Here is a 24,923-nt window from a genome sequence, read left to right on the forward strand (position 1 = left end):
AAAGTGCATTCAAGGTCAAAAAGTAAATAAAGATAAGAATAATCATATACAAATAATGGTGTGATTCTTATAAGTCTAACATTAAATAAAAGTAAATAGGTCAGGGACGCCTGGGTGGCTCGGTTTGTTAAGCAGCTGCCTTTGGCTCTGGTCATGATCCCAGGGTCCAGGGATCGAGTCCCACATCGGGCTCCTTGCTCAGCAGGGAGCCTGCTTCTCCCTCTGCCTCTGCCTGCCTCTCTGTCTGCCTGTGCTCGCTCACTCTCTCTCCCTCTGACTCTGACAAATAAATAAATAAAATCTTAAAAAAAAAAAAAGTAAATAGATCATGATAGTAGAGTTACAGACTTTCCAATTGAACCAATTATGGAGTGAAAGTGTCTATACAAGCAAATCATAAATATCTAAAATGATTATAAAGGATTTTATTATATGCATTTATTTATTAAATAGTATATAATGCAAAATAATATGAAAATATTAAAAAGTATCCATTAAAAAACCATTAAAAATGGGCAAAACTAAACTATTGGCAGTTGAAGTCCACATACCAGTTACCCGTGTGGAGTGTGGAAGTAATTGTTAGGGGTCAGAGTATGTGGTTCTGGAGTCCTGGTAATGTCTATTCCTCAAGCTAAGCGGCAGTTACACAGGTGCATTCATTTTGTGAAAATTCTTTAGCCTATACACTTAGAATTTCAACACGGTTCTTAGTATCTGTGCTAAATGTCAATACAAAGTTTACTTAAGAAATGTATTCAGTGTAAGGTCTAGTTCCCAGCTGTGACTCTATCTTCTCTGCTCTGTGATTTCACAATTAACTATTGCTGTGTATCCTTCTCTGATCCTCTTTAATCAAATACAAGCAAATAATATACATTCTATTTTTCTTTATTCCTTATGTAAAACCTAGCATACCTCATTCAGTATTCACTAAATAAAACAATTTCAAAATAAATGAGTGACAGTGGGAAACATGAATGTTAATAAACTAACAGATACATTTAATTCTAAATCTTCCTTTTTTCACTTATTACTGTACTTTGCAATATCAGCATGCTTTTGTATTTTTTAAAAAAAATATGTTTATTTATTTTAGAGAGAGTAAGAGATCAGGGGATGGGGCAGAGGGAGAAAATCCTGAAGCAGGCTCCCTGTTGAGCAGGGAGCCTGACCTCAGGCTGGATCTCAGGGCCCTGAGATCATGACCTGAGCTAAAACTGATTTGGTGGCTTAACCGACTGAGTCACCCAGGCACCCCAGTTTTTATATTTTTAAAATAGCTGCATGATATCCCACAGGGAGATTGTACTACAGCACATTTAAACAGTCACTTATTATGGACTGTTTTTGCTTTTCAATCTTTTTCTATTACAAAGAATTCTTCAGCGAATAGCCTTGTAAATGCCTTTAATACATGCTCAGATATTTATAGGATAATTTCCCAGAATTAAGGTTGTTGGCTCAATAGGTGAATACATTTTTGGTTCAAAGGTCATTGAAAGTATAGATAGCAATTCTCTTTCCTGATTGAATTGGTACCGAAGTACTAGCACAGTACAACTGTATGTATGTGCATATTACTAAAGTTTATCTCAAAAATAAAACTTTATGGTTTGTCTCCCTCTCAATCTCATCTTGTTTCATTTATACTTCTCCTACCCCCTTAACCCCCAATGTTACATCTCCACTTCCTCATATCAGGGAGATCATATGATAGTTGTCTTTCTCCGCTTGACTTATTTCGCTAAGCATGATACCCTCTAGTTTCATCCACGTCATTGCAAATGGCAAGATTTCATTTCTTTTGATGGCTGCATAGTATTCCATTGTGTATATATACCACATCTTCTTTATCCATTCATCTGTTACTCTTAATCTCACAAAACAAACTGAGGGTTACTGGGGAGAGGGGGGTTAGGGGAAGAGGGGTGGGGTTATGGACATTGGGGAGGGTATGTGCTATGGTGAGTGTTGTGAAAAGTGTAAACCTAGCGATTCACATACCTGTACCCTGGGGGTTAAAAATATATTATATGTTTATAAAAAATTAAAAATTAAAAACAAAAAACAAAAACCAAAAAACTTTATTAAAGTAAGTATTAGGGGGGCGCCTGGGTGGCTCAGTGGGTTAAGCCACTGCCTTCAGCTCAGGTCATGATCTCAGGGTCCTGGGATCAAGTCCCGCATCGGGCTCTCTGCTCAGCAGGGAGCCTGCTTCCCTCTTTCTCTCTCTCTGCCTGCCTCTCTACCTACTTGTGATCTCTCTCTGTCAAATAAATAAAGAAAATCTTTAAAAAAAAAAGTATTAGGTATCTAACATTCATTTTTGCCACTGTCATTCACATATTTCAAAACTGTTTTATTTATTTAATATTGAAAGAGGCATATACAGATTTTAAGAAACTGCAACATGTCTTCCAAAAGTAAAATCACAGAATATGAACGTTGTTGTATAATAAGTGTTCTGTGGAAAACTAATCTGGCATGATGACTTCAAGTAGCAGACTTCAAATACATTTTTTCCCAGAAAAGTCTCCCACACTTACTTACCAGAGCACCTGTGCTGAGCAGTGTGACAAGGCCAATGAAACACTTAAAACAACTGTTTTCCACTATCTTGCAGCAGGTTTTCCTTATGTTCTGCCAAATTCTTCCTCTCTTGGATGCTCTACTAAGTTGGCCAGGTGAAGATCTTCTTCTATAACCTGTCAAAAATGAAAGTGCTAAGAGGAAAAATCTTGAAAAGTCATGAAAAAGCTCACCATATGCTTTAGCAATTAGGTATTTACAGAATCTAATACAGGTGCTCTCTGACTTAGAAACATTTGATTTTTACCCCTGTTTCTGTGACCACTGAAGTCACTGAGGAAAGAAAAGAAAAACTTGTGAGTAGTTTGTGAACAGTAGGAGAAAGGAAATTGTGAAAGGCAGAGGTGACTTAGAACATTCCCAAGTCTTGTGGGACAAAGTCTGAGAACAGAATTTGTCCCCCATCCTACAAAACAAAGCAAAACAAAACACAACCAAACCATCCCCCAACACACACAACATCTACATATCACATTTTGGTATGATGCCTGAAAGTTCACTCTCTGAAGATTTACATGGCATAATAAACACTCTCATTTAAGTACATAGATATTTCTGAAATGTTAATAAGTATAACATTAGTTAAAGTCAGTTAAATAGGGACGCCTGGGTGGCTCAGTTGGTTAAGCGGCTGCCTTCGGCTCAGGTCATGATCCCAGGGTCCTGGGATAGAGTCCCACATTAGGATCCTTGCTTGGCAGGGAGCCTGCTTCTCCCTCTGCTTCTGCCTGCCTCTCTGTCTGCCTATGCTCGCTCGCTCTCTCTCCTTCTGACAAATAAATAAAATTAAAAAAAAAAAAAGTCAGTTAAATTGATGTCAGGTCTTAGGTGGCATGAGAATAGGGATTCTGATTGAGATTATCTGAGGACCTCCCCTGGATTACCGAGTACTTAGTGGGTAGAGTACATGTGCGTGGGCTGGACTCTGCCTTCTGGTTAAGAGAGTTAGCTAAAAGAAAATCTGAGACTTGAGAAGACAGTGCTTAACAGGTGAGAAAATGAAGAAAGAGAGGTGAGTGAAGTTTAAAGTCAATGCATTTCATTTTAGAATTTTACCTACTGTCAATTTATACATCTTTGGGGGAAAAAACTATCAGAAATGTTTCCTCCTCTGTCTTGAATGATACAAGTCCTAAAAGTTGAGCTACTGAGAGCAAGTTCTTGGTTTGAATACAGAAATTTGAGCACTTAGCAGTTACCATTCTGATGATTTCCAACGTCCAGAACCTGTAGTTATCTGTTAATCTTGGTAGGAAACTAATTAGAATTATATGCATGTTACATATCTCATGAGTTAATCAATTGACTGAAGTCATACATTTATTCATATTCATGTGGGATATAAAAATAGATCACCATTGGGGCGCCTGGGTGGCTCAATGGGTTAAGCCTCTGCCTTCAGCTCAGGCCATGATCTCGGGGTCCTGGGATCGAGCCCTGCATTGGGCTTTCTGCTTGGCAGGGAGCCTGCTTCCCCCTCTCCCTCTGCCTCTCTGCCTACTAGTGATCTCTGTCAAATAAATCAATAAAATCTTTAAAAAAAAATAAATCACCATTACATGATTTGTTTTCCTATGAAAGATACAAGATGTTTTCATATAGGTATTTTGAATATTGACAGTATTCCTTGAAGCATAAGTATACACACACATGCACCCATGAATGCACACACATACATGTATAATTATTTATTCTTTTTTACCATCCTGTAAGTTTTATTATTATCCTCAGTTTACATATTAGGAAATGAGCCTGAGAGAGGGCAAGTAAAAGCTTGTCGGTGGTGGGCTGGGATTTGAATTCAGGCTATCTGGTTCCAGAAAGCTCTTAACTACTCTATTAAACTTCCTAGGAACTAAGTTCTCTCCCTCTTTTCCAAATGTTCACTTTTCTATTGAAATTCCCTATAAATTTTATCAGGATTCATACAGGCATGTGTGTGTGTGATGCACACTTGTTTGTGTGTGTGTGTGTGTGTGTGTGTGTGTGTGTGTGTGTTCCTTAACCAAATTAATAAACTCTAAAATTAAAATATATCCCATAGTATTAGGCTAAGAAAAATTTAGTGTAATTTCAATATAACGATCAAAAGAACTTATTTTTTTCTTACCGTTTTTCAGATGCTTTGGCTTCTCGTGTTCATAAACTATTTCTTCTTCTTCAGAGATGGCAATGTCAACTGTACTGCATTCCGATGAGCTAGATTGCTTTACCTTCTGAAAAGTAAAGTCCCACCAAGAAAGCTGTGATTAAAGCTTCTCACTGGAGTTCAAGTTTATTTCATCTTCATAAATAAGAAAAATTGTGTATAGAAAGACTTTTATCAGCTTTAAAGACTTTTTAGGCTAATTTCAGGGCAGACATTAAAATGCATGCATATCTCTGTGAGCTGAAGTTCTAAAAAATTAATTAAGAATTCATTTAAGCTAAAATAATTAACACTCAGTTCACAACACTGTTCTCCTTAAAGATGTCTAGGATTCTGTATCTCCAGTATCCAAAAGGCTTTGAGTTTCAAAGCTCTCTTGAAGTTACTCACAAGGTTTGCCTATATGCCATTTCTGCTAGATGAGCAGTATCAGGATAAATTACCCCTTGATGCTGAATATGGGTAGACAAGAATGAACTTAGTTTTGTTTGGTAAAATCTAGTCCAGATATTCTTGTGTTTACCATCATAGGACAGGACTGATGTGAGGTTACGCTGAGGTGAAATTAGTAAATGGCCCAAAGAATAAGGGTCAGAAATAGACCTAGCAAATTTGTACTAGTGCTATGGAGAGAAGCTATTTGAGGGGATTGACATTTTTTTGCACTCTGTTCTTGACTGAAGCTCAACCCTGGATAAGAAAAGATAGCCATGACTTTGTGTATGTGGTAATAATGCATGTGACATGCCTGGCTTTTACTTGGAATCATTTTCTCACAATGCTTTATATTACTTAATTTTAAAATAAATATACAACACCCCATCCTTTAAATGACCCAGATCTTAAATTTAGTAAGGAAGATTATTTTCTGACTAAAAAATAAGATAAATCTAGTAAAACATCTGGAAAAAACACTTATTTCTTAAAAATTAAGGAAAGATCTAAGTAAAGTATACCAAAAGGAAATTTGTAAATATTGTGTCCTACCTATTGGTCTTATCTTCAATAAATGTCAAGGAAATATAATTAGGAAGCTCTGTTTGCCTTAGACTGTACATAGCCAATTGTCAGTAAGACATTTGGTACTCAATTAAAAAAATATACCCATCAGGAAATTACTCCCAAACAAATTGCCTTTATTATATCAATTCTTTATATTTTCTTTATTTCTGATAAAATAAAGGGTATAGCCATGTACTGATTTGAAAGTAAACAATAAATGAACATCATATAATGCTTATGCATTCAATAATTGAAAATTATACACCTTATATTTATGTTATTTTAGAGTTTGTGCATAAACTATTTGATGTGATTTTTCTAAGCGTTTTTAGTATGTATTATTCTAATTTAAATCATATGATCTCCCTGATATGAGGAAGTGGTGATACAACATGGAGGCTTAAGTGGGTAGAAGAAGAATAAATGAAACAAGATGGGATTGGGAGGGAGACAAACCATAAGTGACTCTTAATCTCACAAAACAAACTGAGGGTTGCCGGGGGGAGGGGGTTTGGGAGAAGGGGGTGGAATTATAGACATTGGGGAGGGTATGTGATTTGGTGAGTGCTGTGAAGTGTGTAAACCTGTTGATTCACAGACCTGTACCCCTGGGGATAAAAATATATGTTTATCAAAAATAAAAAATTAAAAAAAAAATAAAATAAATCAACTGGGATTCAAAATTATAAATAATTTTATTAGAAGACTACTTAATAGCATGGGAGACTGACCATGCTATACCTCTACATTATGAAAAGAGTTATAAAACCCAATGTAAAGTTTGATGTTATTTTTATAACTATATAAATTTAGTTATGTTGCAACTAAAAAATGGCTGAGAGTTTAAATACCAAAGAAAGAGGCTGTATCTCAGAATTATCAGATCACATGTGATTTTATTTTCTTCAGTTTTTAGTAGATCAGAATCCTAAAGTACTCATGAGTTGCATAAGCTTTGAAGTGTCTAAATTAAATATGTAACTAAATGTATGGTTAACTGAATAAATCTATGAGTAGCTAATCAATCAACAGGACCAAATAATTATGCAGCATAAATTGCAACTCCTGAAATCTCACCATTTACAAATATTTTTAGTGTCATCTTTCCTGTATATGTTCATATCCCAGACTTTCTAATGAGATCGGCAAGAAGTTTCCTGGAGCAACTCAATATGATGTGTGGAGATAAATAGCAATTTTACCCAGAAATAAATGGTAGTCAAAGTTGTAAGTGAAGACACATAAGTGTAGCTGGAGAAGAGTTTTCCCTGTTTTCTAGAAATGGAATTATTTAAAGGAAAATGAACCTAAAAATATTGGGCATGCTAAGGAGTGAAAGTGTTTCTCTAACACAAAGATACATGCCTTCACTAGGAGCTGGAAGGATTTTTAATAATTATAACTCAACTCCTTTTAGGCCAATTTGAGAAGTTACTGCAGAACAGGTGCCAAGATAGAAGAGATCCAGGAGACAAGATGGTGCCAGAGATTTTTGGGATGTGGAAAGAGACATTGTCTTCCCTCCCCAGTGCCTGTGAGTGATCTGAGATGGTACAATGCAAGTACCTCTCTACTGAGGTACAAGCTCAGAGAGAAGATAAGATCTCTGTAGATGTAGCTTTCCATTAAATTACACCTCCTACTAAGATATAGTGCTTGCACATGAAGACACTAAGATTGATTCCAGTAGGATATACATTTTAGAAGCTAAGTTAACAGCAATATCTATGCTTTTTTGAATGTGTTGGGTTTTTTGTTGTCGTTGCTTTTGTTTTGTTTTGTTTGTCCCAGAATTGATAAAGCCACACACTGTTCACAATTCAAGCTGGTGAGTTTTCTTTATTCTTTTAGTCTAGCTCAATTATATGTTATAGTAAATGTTGCAGAAATAAAGTGATAAGAATCCTAGAATTTTAGCAAGTATGAAAGTATTTTAGCCCTCCTGTAGTCGAGTCTCACATTTCAAAGATGATAATGCCCAGGAGAGTTTGATTTCTCTGATAATATGCACTGATTTTGAAAACTTAACTTTCTTCAATAGCTTTACATCATTCTATGCTGCCTGCTTATTAATTTACTGAATTTTGTAATGATATTATCTTGTTTTACAAAGTGTTCACTATAAACTGGGCATTGTTCTATGGACCGTTGAACTATTTTTCTTAGTCTTATCCTCCCTAAGAAATAGATCCAATTTTATCTGAATTTATAGACAAGGAAACTGAAGTTTAGACAAGTTAATTAACTTAATGAAGAGCATACAATCAGGAGCAAAGAGTGCTGTAGCTAGGATTGACTGGATTCTTCAACTGTAACTTCAACACGAATCCACTCTCTTACCAATAATGCCATAAACCAACAATAAGCAATCAGAATATTCAAACAACTTACCTCTTTGCTGTTCCCATCACCTGACTTGCTTTGAACCTCCTTATTATCCAGATTTTCTATATCAGATTCTCCTGAAGCAATTGGTACAGTTTCTGAGGCACTAGGACTGGGGATAAGTGATTGACTCTCGTTTTCAGTCATTGTGTTTTTCTCTGTGCTACTGCTTTTTTCCTTATCCTTGAGGAACTCTTGAGTGTTGCTTAATTCAGAAAGGGTATGGTCAGAAATATTCTCTTTAGCATATACAGCATTTACATGGTCCATTGTCTCCTTTGAAACATTTTGCTTTTTGCATAATATTTTAGAAATCACGTAGTTTATTCTTTTCTGAATCGTCGCCACTGCACGCTGGAGATTTTTTGCTTCCTCGTTCTCTTCAGTAGTTGCAGGGTTGTAGGAACTAAATGAGCTCACCAATGCCAGAAACAGGTAAATTATCTAAATGAGGAAGTAAATAAGGTTGAGGCTATCTCACTTTTTGTTTCCTTCTAAACAATAAACATCTTTTTTTTTTTTTTTTTAAAGTTTACCCGAGATTTGCAAACCCAATACAAACTCTAATGCTATTTAGGCTATTCAGTTCTTACAGTGGGTCGATGTGCTAAGACTTTGTATGGCCAGAACTCATCTTAGGGTTACATCATTCTATGACATATCATTTGTTTCTCTTTTATAGATGAAAAAGGCAAGGCTTATAGGTGTCAAATATCTCAGGTCACATAGATTGGACTTGAGTCTGTCTCATTCCAAAGCTTGTTTTCCTTCATTGAGCCAGCCTACCTCTTCCAAGATGAGAAAACAGGCTGCCTCTTCAAGTGGCAGACTATTTCAGTTCAATCCCAGCAAGATGTAGAATGACATCTCCATGGGTTCTGCAAACCCACAAGGAGTATCATGGGGAAAGAGCTATTCCTGGTTCTGAAGACTGCATCTAAATTTTCTTGTGACATGCTAGCACAGGCACTGGGTAGGTTAATTAATTCTTTGTAGTAATAAATTTGATTAAATAATAAAGAGATGAGTGATGGAAGAATCATACCTAACAGTTGTCAGTTATTTAAACTCAAGGAAGTGTATATTTTGACCTTTATTATCACTGAAAGATATGACCAAGCCACACTTAGTTTATAGAGAATCATATTTTTATCTTTGTAATTGTAGGACATAGATAACATTTTTGGAGTTTAGAGTTGGAGATTTATATTGATAATTCTCTTAGACTTATAATAATTTGAGTATCTTGTTTGTTATGGAAGTTTATCTGCCTCTTTTTAGATATTTGAGCTTTTTATGATTTAATTTCTATTATGTTTTACATATTGCTTTTTTTTACATATTGCTTTTAATGGGCAAGTTCAAATGACATGAATTATATTTAAGAATATATACATATATATGTGTATGTGTGTGTATACTAATATATATTTAACTTACAGATATGGGCAGGGGCTCTATGGCCCTTTTATAAATTACATTATTAGGATTCCTATCATTCTCCAAAGACAATGAGTTCAGGATGCTAAGAGGGCAACACTAAATATAATTTAAGGTTGTTGGTTGTTTCTTTTTCTTCCTTTGGTTATTAGGCATGGCAAGAAATAAGGAAAGGATGTTAGGTGAGAATTTCATGACTATAAACTTCATGTGAGCAGGAACCAAGTTTTCTCTTAAGTAGACAATTAGCACAGTGCTAGGCACAAAATAAGTGATAAATACATATTTGTTGAAAAAATTAATTATAGAATAAATGAAAGAATAGATTTTGTGACAGGATTTGGACAAGGAAAAATTTTGCTACAATAGTTGTATTTTTAAAAGCTTACAATCTAAGATTTCTTTTATCTTAAAACACATACCACACACACAATACCTACAGATTTACACTTACAGTGAAAATGTTAAAAGGCTAACAACAAAATTCAAAATACTCTGAACTATGGTATAAATAAAAATTTTGCAATACTACAAGATGCTACTGTATTGTTCAAGTGTGCTCTGAATTAAAAATAAAAAACAGAATGTGTAAATTACCAAACTATACCGGATTGACTACTTCTTATTTGAGCATTAATAAAGAAGGAAGGGGGAGACACAAAGATTATATTACATAAGTATAGCGTAACTTTGTTCTAGTCACAGTGTTTCTATAAAGAGATTCAAAATATTTTTTGTTTTTGTTTTTGTACTGGAAAATAAAAGATGACATAATGTATATAAAACAAAACATTTAAATGTCTCTCCTGAAATTTGCCCTTCCTTTTACCTCAAGGATGTCTATCTGTTAGGTAAGAATTGAGCAACTCTTATCAAAATAAAGTAGTATGGAAGAGAAGGAAGATTCAATATTTATTTATTATTTTTCAAGTACTTCTTAAGTATTTTGCAAGCATTTTTCAAGTATTTTTAAAGTACAAGTAATTATTTCATTAGCAATCAAGGAATTTAACATATATGGATGTTCTATTTTAGTATTGTTGCAATTGTATCTTAACATATATTTAATCTGGGAAGATGTAAACATGTAGAGCAACATACATATTTATCATCAATTTTTTATTTTTAAAAAACAACTGCATTTTATATTGTTTTCTATTTCTTTTCTTTTTATGTTTCTAGTCCTCAACCAGAGACCACAATTCACTTGGTGGCAACTACTTAACTTGCAAGTGAAAACACTTGGAAAGTTTGCATAACTAAAACTTCTAAATAATGTTTAATTAACAAAATTCTATAGATGGGGGAGTTATTATCTAGAGCTTTAAAAAGTAAATATTTATGAATATTTATAGAGTGCTAGCTAATATAATTTAAGTTACAATAACCATTTAAGGATTCTCCGATTAGAGATTGCAGGCTTAAGGAGCCTGAGTAATATGCACAAAGCCATTTAATTAGTAAATGATACAACTGGAATTTGAACCCATGTTTTCTTGGATCTGAACTGTTTTTTTCTACAACTCAACACTACATGTAACTATTTATCTATTTATTTATTTACTTTTTTTTTTAATTTGACAGACAGAGATTACAAGTAGGCAGAGAGGCAGGCAGAGAGAGAGAGAGAGAGAGAGAGAGAGGAGGAAGCAGGCTCCTTGCTGAGCAGAGAGCCCGATGTGGGACTCGATCCCAGGACCCTGAGATCATGACCCAAGCCGAAGGCAGCGGCCTAACCCACTGAGCCACCCAGGCACCCCTACATGTAACTATTTAAAAGTCACTTAAATACTGGCTTTTTATATGATAATGTTTTAAGGTTTCCACTTAAGGCTGAGTTACTGTTGGAATTTTTTTGGGCAAATAAGATAAAGTTAAATTTAAAAAATGAGAAACACTTCTTTTTACATGAATTTTGAAGTGAAATTACAATACTATAATGCAACAAGTTGGAAGTACAGGGGGAAAGTTCTGTAGCCTTACAGATTGTTTCCTTGTTTTTTTTCTCCCTAGTATTTACTGTAGTGTTAATATTATCATGATGTCCCACACATGGATGACTGTTGAGGGGAATAAAGTTTAAAAGATTCAGCAAGCCAGGCAATATCATGACCAATCAATCGGAAGTGGAGGCTCTTATAACTCCATTTTACCCTGAAATCCTTCTGCCTATTGACATCAAGTTTCTGATCAGTAGGAATGAGAAAAATAAGAAACAGAGTGGAGTTCAAAAACAAAGAAACAGAAGTACAATTATATAATTGCCTCAGCATTTTTTTTTTCTTTGTGAAGTGTGTGTGTTTGGGTGTGTGTATGTATGTATATGTGTTATTTAAGTCAATAGCCATCAACCATGGCCTTTCCTTTTGGGAACAGAAACTTACATTTCATTTGGGAAATCACCCTTATTATCAGTTGATTTGGCTCTGGAATGATGCCAACTCCAGCTCCAGGACAGGATTCTGAGTAGCTTAACATAATAATATGTTAATATATTCTACACTCTGCACAATAAATAATAAATGTATTCCATACCCTGAGCAATAGAGATGGGTTTACAAATAGACATGTGACTCAGAGCTAATAAGATTTAAGAGGAGAAATTTGCTGTGATTTCCAGGAATGAAACAGGAATTTCTCTTCTATTAAATTTGACACGATATGAATACATGAAGCTTCAGACTGCAGCAGCCATCCTGATAAAACAGAAGCTACTAGCCAGCAAGACAGATGTACAGAAGACAGATGTGCGATATACAAAGATCTGTCTCTAATGACCTTGTTTGCACATATGTGTTATACCACAACTGAAGTGAAATCTATCTCTGACATTTTTAATTAGGCATGCTGGTATGTACGCTGGTTGTGTGTGTGTGTGTGTTTTTTTTTTTTCCTGCCAGTAAGAATAGGGTTATGTCAGTGGAAAGTGAAAGTGTACCAATAGCTATAGAGGCAGAGGTCATTGAAATATTTTTACAGGTTGAGCCCTGTTCTAGGCTTTGATGACATAAGAGAATAGTCTCAATCCTTTCCTTTGTGGAGCTTAGTTTAATAAGGAAGGTTGAGACAAGTAAATCAACAATTAAACATAATGATAGCAGTGATAAGTGGACAGGAGTTATAACCAAGGGGAAATAGAAGCAATGAGGAAGGGCACCAATAGATCCAATGGAGTATAACGTGATTTTTTTTTCAGTCTTGGAGAATCTATTTGATCTCTATGATTTTATAAATAAAAACCAAATGGTGAATCCTTATTTTTCCTTCCCGTAAGAGCAGTTTTCTTCTATAAACCATTCCGTTTTCTTGGAAGAAGTGAAAGCTAGTTATTCAATCTACATAACAACAGTTCAATCACTGGGAATTTAAAAGTGATAGCTTTACCTTTTAGTTAAAGCACAATAGTTTAATAAACCAATGACTTTCAAATTTTGCGGCAATTTAATCAAATGAAACTTTAAAAAAAATCCTGATGACCAGCCTATGTCCACAAAACAATAAAATCAAAATCTCTGGGAATGGATCTGGGGCATTCTATCGTTCTGTTAATTCTCCAGCTTATTCCAATGTACAGCCAAGTTTGACAACCAGTGTTACATTTGAGTGCTTCTTAAAATTTAATGTGCATATAAAAATCTGGGGTTATTGTTAAAATGTAGATTCTACTTCCATAGGTCTGGGATGAGGTCTAAAAGTCTGCATTGATAACTACCTCCCACATGATGCCAATGCTACTTGAGTAGCAAGGTTATACAGCAGTGTTATCCAACAGAAATATGATGCATGTCACCTATGCAACTTTCTAGTAGTCACGTTAAGAGCATAAATAAAAACAGGTGAAATTAATTTTACTAACATTTTATTTAACTAAATACATTAAAAATATCATGGAGGACAAGGGGGTGTTAGAGAGAAGGGAGTTGTGGTAAATTGGAAGGGGAGGTGAATCACGAGAGACTATGGACTCTGAAAAACAATCTGAGGGTTTTGAAGTGGCGGGGGCGGGGGTGGGAGGTTGGGGTACCAGGTGGTGGGTATTACAGAGGGCACGGATTGCACAGAGCACTGGGTGTGGTGAAAAAATAATGAATACTGTTTTTCTGAAAATAACTAAATTGAAAAAATTTTAAAAAAATTAGCACAAACACTGTCATGAACCTTAGCTTCAAGTTTAAAGTATGATTTAATTGTTAAAACTTCCATTGTACTAAATAAATCAGTAAATATGAAAAAAGAGTCATCATTTAAAAATTCATTCAATATAAAAATTACTAATAAAATAATTTACACTCTTTTTTGAGGTTAAGACTTCAAATCCAGTGCATATTTCCACTTGTAGCACATCTCAGATTGAACCACTGTATTTTAAGTGACCAACAATCACATGTGGCTAGAGGTCACCATATCAGACAACACAGTTAACAGTCATCATGAAAATACCAGACTACATTACATCAGTTTTTCAAGAAAAATTTAAAAGCATGGATTACTTACCAATAAGTTTCCAATTAAAATGACCATCATGTAAAAAGAAATACAACTGAATTGGCCAGCTATCTTAAAGCAATCCCATAAAGTCTCTATCCACTCTCCACAGAGAATCCGGAACACATTCAGGTAGGAGTGGAAGAAGTCATGCATGTGCCAACGTGGGAGACGACAGTCTTTGTCTATGTTGCAGACGCATGCTTCATAACTCATACCAAACAGCTTCAGGCCAACCACAGCAGAAAAGAATGCGAATGTGAACAACAGCAGGACCAAGTCTTTCAAGGCCACCAAGGAGATACTAAGAATCTGCATCAGAATCTTAAACGTTGGCCAGTATTTTGCCAACTTGAAAATTCTCAACTAATACAGCAATGCCAGAAACAACAAAAATAAGAAACAACGAAAAACTTGGTCACTATTTATTATGATGTACATTTAAGATTTTTATCAGCATTATACACTACATATGTAGTCTTTAATGTAATACTCAGTTTTAAGATTGTTAATACTAACCACTGAAAATTCATTTTATACAATTCTTAATACATCATATATATTCTGTATTTTTTACACTAGATCCATACATATCTTCTTCTGTTGATCTGTCAATTTCCATTCGCTATTATGTGATTATAATTACTCTAGTTTTATGTTTTAATATCTCGTAGGGCAACTATCTATCCTTTGTTTCGCTTTTCACAACACAGGAAATTCTCCCACATTCTGACATATAGATGATATTGAAAAAAGTCTGTTAGGTCCCATTAAATTCCACTGAAGTTTCTATTATGTATTTTCCTTTAAAGTAACATATCAGAAACCAAACACAGCAGTCTGTTCAGTTTAGTCTGGATATTTCTCTTGTTTTCACTAGATTTCTATTGAAACAGGATAGGATTACCTTAAAATTTTAGCCACCATATTACAGTGAACTTAGTCATCTAAAGCTGAAACATCTCCTTTTATATATGTTATACCTTCCCCAACTTTTTTTAGTATATAGTTGTCTTTCTGGACTCAAAAGTTGGGTTTCACATTTATCCATATAAAACTGAATCATTTATATTCAATCCACACCAGCCTTTCAGATACCTTGATACTATCTCTTATTATCTTTTTTTAGTATTTACCAGTCTTGTTTCATCCATAAATTTGACAGGTACATCTCACATATGTTTATCTTACTGACGAGAAAAATGTACAGATGAGGACATAAGGCAGTGTTCTGAAGTATTTAGATAAGATCAAATCTACTTAATTGTACTTGATTCCTGCTACATTCCTGCAACTTCTTACAAGAATATATTACTGATCAAGTATGTAACATTCCCATATATATTCTTCTAATAACATTATTTCCTTGGGTAGTTTTCTGATTTTTACTACTACCCTACATTACAGGCATATATACCAATTCTGACTTAAAGACTTTCGTAATAACATTTCCCTGGCCTTTCTGGTTTTTTATAACGTTTTCTAACTCTACATTTAGAAATACTCACCTCATTCAAATTCCTTAGTTATACACTGGCATTCTGCTTCTGGGACTCCACATTATCCTGCTCCTCACAACTGACCAGTAACTCTGGTCCTGCTTCCTAAAACTATACCTCAAATTTGCTACATATGTAGCTTATTTCCTTTGAGGTTTTGGTCAAATGACAGGAAAATGTTTATTCTTCCTGGGGCACCTTCTAAGCTCTTTACATAAAAATTAATTCATTTATTATTTCAAATACCCCAGTGGGATAAGTGTTACTATTCTTCCTGTGTTGTGTCTGAGGAGGCTGAGATAAATTTTCATAAAATAAAATGGAAATCTTGGATCCTACTTACCACCCTGAATGTTTGAAAAAGAGCCACTCCATGAATATTTGCTAGATAAAGTTCTGCTAAACCATGGAACACAATCAGGCTATCAAAAATGTTCCAACCTACTTGAAAATATCCATATGGATGCATTGCAATGATTTTCAAAATCATTTCTGCTGTGAAAATTCCAATAAAAATCTAAACAGAAACAAAACACACAGATGAGAATATGCTTCCAATTACAATATCAAAACCTCATACACAAAAAGTATAACTTTTCACTGCCACATTCTTCACAGTTCCTCTCTCAAGAGCTGATTAGTTTTGGAGTCTATATTATTATAAGGATAGACTCAAACATTTTTAATTTAACAGTCTAACGTCAAACACTGTATACAGAATCTTCAAATATTTACAAAAACTGTCTTGAAAGACAACAAAAGAATATTTAAAGATGAAAATCTTTTCATTTTGAATGGTTCTTTTGGGGATAAGGAATACATGATAAGATATTTAATTTTTTAAACTGTGAAAGAATTTAAAAAGTGCATATGGGGGTGCCTGGGTGGCTCAGTGGGTTAAAGCCTCTGCCTTCAGCTCGGGTCATAGCCCCAGGGTCCTGGGATCGAGCCCCACGTCGGGCTCTCTGCTCCGCAGAGAGCCTGCTTTCTCCTCTCTCTCTATCTGCTTCTCTGCCTGCCTCTCTGCCTACTTGTGATCTTTGTCTGTCAAATAAATAAATAAAATCTTTAAAAAAAAAAAGTGCATATGTGAACCAAGGGGAAAAAAAAGTAAACCTGTAAACACTGTCTCTTGAAAACTATACTGGTAGAAATGACTAAATTGTTGTATTGGTTCCAAGTAAATATATAATTCAAAATGGGTAGCATTTTAGCCATTTATACTAATACCAAGCAACAAACAACCACCAATATAAAAGCAAAGAAAATTGAACATTGTATATTTTCTTGGACGCGACTTGTTTTTAAACTCACAGAAATCTGTTTTGCATTTTGCTTTGTATCGATTAAAAAAAGGACAAGTTCCCATCAAGCCAAAGACTAGAGGCTAGAGCAGACAGGGCAGGTGCGGTTGTAGTCAGGATTTAGAGTTCAGGTGTCAGTGAGGAGTTTGCATTTGTTATTTCACCTCTTCTCAGCTCTGTTTTATGAAGCTATGGCTATATATATATATATATATATATATATACATATATATATCCCATATATATATATGGTATATACCAGGATATGTTTGGGAAGGGAGAAGAAATAAATAATATTTCCATTTAATCTAACTGCCAAGCAACTGACTAGAATCTCAAACTTAAATGGCAGAATTTTAAGCTTCAGCTACAAACTTATTCAATGAGAAGAACACCTACAAAGCAGGGCTGGGGATGATCAGTTGTGGAAGTATGAACACAATACTTCATCTACTATGCATATAATGCATTTGCAACACACTGGAATTATAAAATAAAATAAAATAATGGGGTAATGATAACTAAAGAAAAGCTGAAGTCATAAATGAAAATAAGGTACAAGAGCCTTACCAGGTTTCCAATGCTAAGAACATTGTTGGTTTCTTCACTCATCGGATAACATTCTAAGGCCAAAAAACATATGTTTAGAATTATGCATATGGTAAGGACAAGATCAGTGAATGGGTCCATTATAATCATATGGATAAACTCTTTCCATTTTAACCAACAGGGAGAACAATTCCAGATCAAGAAAGTTTTAGCAAATCTCTGCCAACACAATGGGCATCTCTTCCTGGATTTTTCAGATTCTGAAATAAAGAAATAAAAAAGTTAAACACTAGCAAATTGTTTAAGTTCTAACTAATAAAATATTTTGACTTTTGCATGCAAAGAGATGTTTAGACTAGACTTCTGATCTGGAATTAACAAATAAAAATATTCTGTACTAATAAAAAGCAGAGCAAAGCAAATTTCCTTTATTTTGTTCATGCTTGCTGAGTTAGACAAATGAAATGTGATAAACTGTGTATTAGAAAGTTTCTAATTGGAGTTTCTTTCAAGAAAACAAAGAGTTTCTATAGGAGTTTCTTTCAAGAAAACAAATATGGAATAAAGTTGAGTATTATGATTTAGAATTTCTAGATTTTTATGCTTTACAAAAGCATAAATATCTTTTAATATTGTCCATGACAATGAATTACTGGTTATATATCGAAAAATATCTTAACATATGATTGTTATATTATCCAACCTCTGTTTTAAGTTATAAGTTAATACTTTGTTGCTTTCAATGTTAAAGAAAATTTCTTAGTACTCTTTGGTGAGTGATAAGAATGTCTAAAATACCAATGTTTAAAATACTATGTGTATGGAATTGCTCATTTTAATATTCTTATGTTATTCCTTAAATTTTTGTTATCATCTGCAATTCTAAAGAAGTTACAGGATTACTTTAAAAGTGAGTCTTATCAATAGTACCTTTCAGAGTGTCTATTTTTTTACTTTACCTTCCTCATGTCTGATAGCAGCAGTAGCATCATCCAACATATTCAAAGAAGTAATCACAGAAGTTGGTGATCTTTTCTTCATTTCTATTTGTGTGGTCTTGGTCTAAAAAGAAATTAGATGAGTCCAGTGCTGGCTTCTGCCTTTGTAGATATAAGACTAAAACTATAAGAAAGTTTATAACCTTCTTTAAAATGCTGATTCTTCTTAAAAAAAAAAAATGCTGATTCTTATTTCCAGAAATCTTTTTGGGTTTCATCATGTGCTAGTCTTTACACTATAGGCAATATTAAACTGATTTAGTACTTTTTGGTAATGAATGTGTATTATCCTGCAACTCAAAAAAATCATTTCACACAATGAGATCAACTATAAAAGTAGGAAATCAGAGAATACTGTTTTTATTACTCGTATTTGCACTTGATCTTAGCCAAAAGGCTGAAAAGCGATTCATTACTCATATTTGATAAACCATTCAACGTATACTTTAGGATCACTGCAAAATATCCCATTGGCAAACATACTACTGAATAGTAGTATTTCTCAAACACCTTACATTTTTCCTTGAAGGTATTTTATAACTTTGAAAACTCTTGATAAAATAAAAATTATTTGGGGCACCTGGGTGGCTCAGTGGGTTAAGCCTCTGCCTTCAGCTCAGGTCATGATCTCAGGGTTCTGGGATCGAGTCCCGCATCGAGCTCTCTGCTCGGCAGAGAGCCTGCTTCCTCCTCTCTCTCTCTCTGCTTGCCTCTCTGCCTACTTGTGATCTCTCTCTGTCAAATAAATAAAATCTTTTTAAAAAATAGTTGGCTCTGTGGTAATTAAATAAACTTGAATAGTATCAGGTAAAAGAATCAATAAAAGAATGGATTTAAAAGAGTTGTTTTGGCTAGAGCATATCTGAAAATTCCACAAGGGAATCACTTCTTTTTGTCTTGTCACTTGAGTTAGTGGTTTTAAGATACTCTATTTTACCAATGTGGTTACACAGAGTTCAAAAGAAGCCTTGCTCTGGAAACATATTCCTAGGGTTTGATGTAGATGTCTCAACTTGTATACCATCATAGTTATCACAAATAGAGATCAGGTGTTTCTAGTGACCAAGAATATAATTTATATTTGAATTTAAACTCTACGAAACTGACAATGGTGGGACACCTGGGTGGTTCAGTCAGTTAAGTGTCCAACTCTTGATTTCGGCTCAGGTCATGATCTCAGGGTTGTAAGATCAAGCCCTTCACTGGGCTCTGCACTGGGTGTGAAGCTTACTTAAGATTCCCTCTCTGCCTCTAGATTCCCTCTGCCCCACCCCCAGAAGGACCCCACACTCATTTCTAGAGACAGAAATCTATGTGTGTGTGTGCATGCACGCGGGCACACACAAAAGAAAAAAAACCTGACAATGGGTAGATTATATTACACCACAGAGTTTCCAACAGTGTTTATATTTGACACAAAGGTTAACTTGGTAACATGATACCAAGTTAAATAGGTATTGGTAAACATTTACCTTGGTAAATAGGTGTAGCTAAATAGGTGAAATAAAGAGTAAATAAATTTGAATAGGCCAGGCTGCTCTAGAATGGAGGTAAGTGGGATGGGGGTGCTGCTTCACTAACACTGAAAGAATCAGTGGTCAGATCTCAATGATAACTGATACCCAGCACAACGTAGTTGGCAGGTTCTGCTCTAGTCTTCCTGAAGTAGCATAACAGAGATCAAGAAATCATCATATTTATCTCATTCAGTATCAGTCAAGTTTCCTCTAATTTCATACATACTAGAGTCAGAGGAGGTAAAAACCAACTCTACCATATACTGATTCCACCATGAAAATGACAGATTCTTCAGGTCTACTGATCTCTGTTCCCTCATTACTAATTTTTTTTTTCTGAAAAAGTAAGCTAAAAACTCAGGATGTGAGGTTAATTTATTTACCTTAACTAAACTTACTCCAGAAACTATTTTTTAACTGACTTAAAAGTTTCATAAAATGTAAGTTATAGAATGGTGACTAACATAATAAAAAATAAGTTATAATTTATACAGTTTCAAATTTCCATGAGTCAAAAACCAAGAGAAGCATAATTGTTCTGTTATTAAAGTCTAACAGGGATTTCCCAGGTTTAACTTCATGAAGATGATACTTTGTGGTATACTGAATACCTTCCACTAGTCCTTCCATTAGGATAAAGGAATTGCTTCTCCTAGAGATGTTTCTGATAGTGACAATGTCTGATGGAATCACCCCAAGAAGGAATTTAGTCAAGATAATCATCTGTGTGAAGTGGGTACAGTGAGGAAAGTAACTATGTTATTGTTGATGTGGTCATGTTTAATCTCTACTTGTTTGGCTTGAACTGTGGATATATTTTAGAATCTAAAGTGAATAAACTACATATTGGTTTAGTAATATAGTTACCTAAATGGAGCTCTTAAAAATATTGAATGAACGCCCACAAGTTGGCCAACTACTAAGGACAGAACCATTATATAATGCAAATTAAGTAGATCCTGACTCAGTAATCTGTTTGAAGTTTAAGAGCTAATAAGGGCATATCTAAAGTTAAAATTAGACTGGAAAAAGCACCTAAAATTCCTGTTCTCACAACTGGTTTAAATTTTCTCTAGAAAGGAGGCATGAATAAGAAAGAATCCAGCCATATTTCTAGCATTTAGCAGTGAACACCTGATATACTCATCTTAGACTCACATTTGCTCTCTCTACTGCAGCTACACTGGCCTTTTTTTAAATCCTAACTCACTCTGTTCCTTCCCCTTACATGGCATGCTCTCATTCTTTAGAACTTGGTTCAAGCATCAGTTCCTCAGAAAACCCTGTTATTACTCAGGGAAATCCTTTATATAGTCTCCTAAAACATCATGTTTCTCACTTTTATAGCACTTGCTACGGTTTCATTTATTTATGAAGAGAATAATACAGTGAATCAACAGGTACCTAATATCTAGCCTTAAAATTTAATAATAGTATACTCTTCACTTCTCATGTATTACTCACCCCATTTTATTCAAAATATTTCAGGAAAAATATGTTGGACATCATATAATTCTTAGAATAAACTTTGTAAGACACAATCACAATATTAAGATCACTATCAGAAAATTAGTAATTCCTTAATATTATCCAATACTTACACCATGCTCTGTTTCCTTTCATTGCTCAGAAACTTTCTATTATAGTTTATTTGTTCCAATCAAATACAAAAAAGATCCCCATATTGCATTTTTTTCATAGGCCTACTGATTATCTTGTGGCTTTATTTTTTCTATTGTGATTTACTTGTTGATGATAATGGATCACTTACAACTGTAGAATTTTCCACATTTTTGATTTGATATATTATGTCCTTTTAGTGTAATTTAATATGTTCTTTTCTCTTCTTTTTTTTTTTTTTAAAGATTTCATTTATTCATTTGACAGACAGAGATCACAAGTAGGCAGAGAAGCAAGCAGAGAGAGAGGAAGGGAAGCAGGCTCCCCGCTGAGCAGAGAGCCCGACATGGGGCTCTATCCCAGGACCCTGAGATCATGACCTGAGCCTGAGCCGAAGGCTGAGGCTTTAACTCACTGAGCCACCTAGGCGCCCCTGTGTTCTTTTATTACAGTCTCTAGAAAAAGACAGATCTAGAGGCTTACTAGGCTTAGCTCAGATTATGGCAAGAATATATTGTATGTGGTGTTTTATGTCTCCCAACCCATAACTTCAGGAAACACATAATGTCTGGTAGTCAGAGAGGTACAATTTTATGTGTATGATAATTTTATGGTCTATCTCCCCATTAGACCATTACCTATAGATAGATGCTATATTTGTATTTATTAACATTTTAAAATCTCCAAAGCTTAGTATAATGCCTAGCATATAGTAGATTGTCAATAATGTTTTATTTAATGAGATAGATGAGCTATAAGGATATCATTTTAGATGGGAAAATGTTTTTAAAAATATTTATATTCTTACAGTTGTGTATATCTGATTCTCTTCTTGAGGTTTGGACAGCAACTGGCAATTTTTTTTTTTAAGATTTTATTTATTTGACAGAGAGAGAAGGAAACCACAAGTAGGCAGAGAGGCAGGCAGACAGAGGAGGAACCAGGCTCCCCACTGAGCAGAGAGCCAGGATGCAGGGTTCAATCCCAGGATCCAGAAATCATCACCTGAGCCGAAGGCAGAGGCTTAACCCATAAGCCAACCAGGTGCCCCATGACTGGCAATTCTTAAGAAAGTTTCATCTGCCAACTGTGCAATTGATGGAATAATATAGTTTCAGCATTGAGCCTCCAGGAAAATAAAGTGGCAAAAAATGAAGTAAAGTGTTGAGAAATCAGACACCAATAAATACAGGTCAAACTTTCCAACAGAACTCTTCAATGAAGATAAAATTTGAAGATCATGAAGATGCTTATCATATGTGTGGAACATAGTTGACACTCAATAAACATTATATACTATTATTGCTATTATTGTTATTATTATTTTAATTGCCCCGAAAGGGGGGATAGTGTCAAAGACTTAAGAGTTTTATGTTGATGGAGTATAATCCATTAGGTACTGCTGTGCTTTCTTGTGTTTCCTATAATTAGCAATTAACATTTTTTTTCAGTTGCTCAGTATACTCTAAGCATTGCCAACTGCTTTACAAGAATTTTTGTCATTTGAATCTCGCATCAACATGAGACAGATACTACAATTATATACATCTTGCAGACAAAGAAGTTGAAGTTCAGAAAAGTTAACAGACTTGGCAAATACCATACATCTATTAAGTGGCTAAAACAGACTGAAATCTATATTTATCTGACTACAAACTGCTTTTAGCCAATATGATCTACTGCTTTCCTACAAGGTGAGAATATGAAGCATCTAAGTAATCTCCCAGTAATTCCAACATGAGAATTAGAATCTGATTAGTCTTAAATCAAATCAGTCACCTATAGGGTCCTCAGTATGTTCCATTTTAAATTCCCTTTCCAGCATTTTCTTATGTATACATAAAAAAGGAAAAGAAAGTAAATCTTTTGAAAATGACCTTCGCTTTTACTTCCTAAAAAAGTTTTTCCTGACAAAATGTTCTAGTGTTCTTCCAGGAAAAGAAATCCTTTACAATTGAAAGATTTTAATTAAAACCAGAAAGGCTTCATGTGACCCAAACCAGCCAAATGAATGGAGATATTAAGAAATTGGGAAATAATACAAGTTCTTCCTAAGCAGAGTTAATAGGGCATCTCATCTTGGCATAAGAGAAGTATTGTGCTCTTGGATACATTTGTGTGTAGTCCTTGACATTTGAAAAACCACTTCAAAACAAATTACACATTTGAATACCATTCAGACCATAATCATTCAATCAGAAGAACCTCACACTCATTTCTAGAGACAGAAATCTTTTGTAATCTTTTCTGTGACTTCCTCATGGATGATATAATGGCTACACTCAATAGCTTCTTTTTATACATGTTTTCTTCATACTGTCTATAATCGCTTCTTGTTTCAGTGGTATGCATGTTATGAACCATGTAGACACAGTATCTATCAATAACTTGAATCTGGTATGATCTTACATTCTGTTCTTCAGTTCCCACATTTTTAGTAGAACTACTTTTCTAGAGCATCTTTATTGATGATGACTTAATAGTTTTATATAGAGAGAAGTTAACATTTTACCCCCTTTTGACCCAGAAGTTACCTTTGATATTAATAAATCTCTTAGCCAGCCTTATTACGCATTCCACTTAGTGCCAGAGTGTATCTTAGCTCTTAACTTTTCCTCATCTCTTTTTACACTCTTCATATGACAGGGTGTTAGTAAAGCTCTTTTCTATCCTTTGTCTGCTCCCTGAATCTGCCCTTTTGCCATCAAGTTGTTTCTTTTTTTTCCAGTGTAGACAACCTTTATAAGCAGGTGTTGAGAGTGCAAAATCGTAACAAATCTAAAAGAATGGAAAAGGAGACAGGGTATGACACCTCCTCCCAAGTGAAGTCCTGTAACTAAGCCACTCCAGTCAAGGAGAATTCAACTTGACCATGGCCACTTCAGGCCCAGAGCTCTCCAAAGACCAAGCTCCCAGGCAAAAGGGTCCTTACAATGCAGGGGAAGGGAGCAACACCTGGAAGAGGCAAGGAATGTATCCTACCCCAGGCCACTTGACTCCTGCCCACCATATACCTCAACAGCTCCAGCTAGGGGTGTTAGGAAACTAAGCTAAACCTCTTCCTCCCCAGTGGAGAAAGAAGTCTGAGATTGAATATAAGAAAGCTACTTGTGGTTGCTTTCCTGGGTCCTCTTCTCTTAGTACACTTACGGCAGAATTTTGATTTTTTAAAGATAATCTCTACAATTTCTTTAATGTTACTTCTGTCAATACTTTTAGATTCATAGACTGAATCTTTTGCTATAGAGCTAAAAATCTGAAATAAACTCAAAAGCCACATTAAATAATTGAAAATTAGAGTTAAACTTTATTAAGTTTTACTATCATGGATTTGGTTATTCCATGGATAAAATAATTATTTATATCAAGATGTATAGAGCATT

General features: G+C 34.6%; 1 protein-coding gene across 1 annotated transcript in view; it reads right to left on the bottom strand.

The window, feature by feature from the left end:
• Window positions 1-24,923, bottom strand: part of SCN7A (sodium voltage-gated channel alpha subunit 7) — a 64,953-nt gene that overhangs the window by 14,813 nt on the left and 25,217 nt on the right. Inside the window, exons 10-16 of the mRNA XM_059395488.1 lie at window positions 18,365-18,467; window positions 17,427-17,665; window positions 15,896-16,069; window positions 14,063-14,419; window positions 8,135-8,572; window positions 4,703-4,808; window positions 2,554-2,708 (exon numbers count right to left, since the gene is read on the bottom strand). Of these exons, the coding sequence (XP_059251471.1) occupies window positions 2,554-2,708; window positions 4,703-4,808; window positions 8,135-8,572; window positions 14,063-14,419; window positions 15,896-16,069; window positions 17,427-17,665; window positions 18,365-18,467 (1,572 nt within the window). The remainder of the gene's footprint in view (window positions 1-2,553; window positions 2,709-4,702; window positions 4,809-8,134; window positions 8,573-14,062; window positions 14,420-15,895; window positions 16,070-17,426; window positions 17,666-18,364; window positions 18,468-24,923) is intronic.

This window comes from Mustela nigripes, chromosome 3, assembly GCF_022355385.1.
Source record: "Mustela nigripes isolate SB6536 chromosome 3, MUSNIG.SB6536, whole genome shotgun sequence".
Classification (NCBI taxonomy): Eukaryota; Metazoa; Chordata; class Mammalia; order Carnivora; family Mustelidae; genus Mustela; species Mustela nigripes.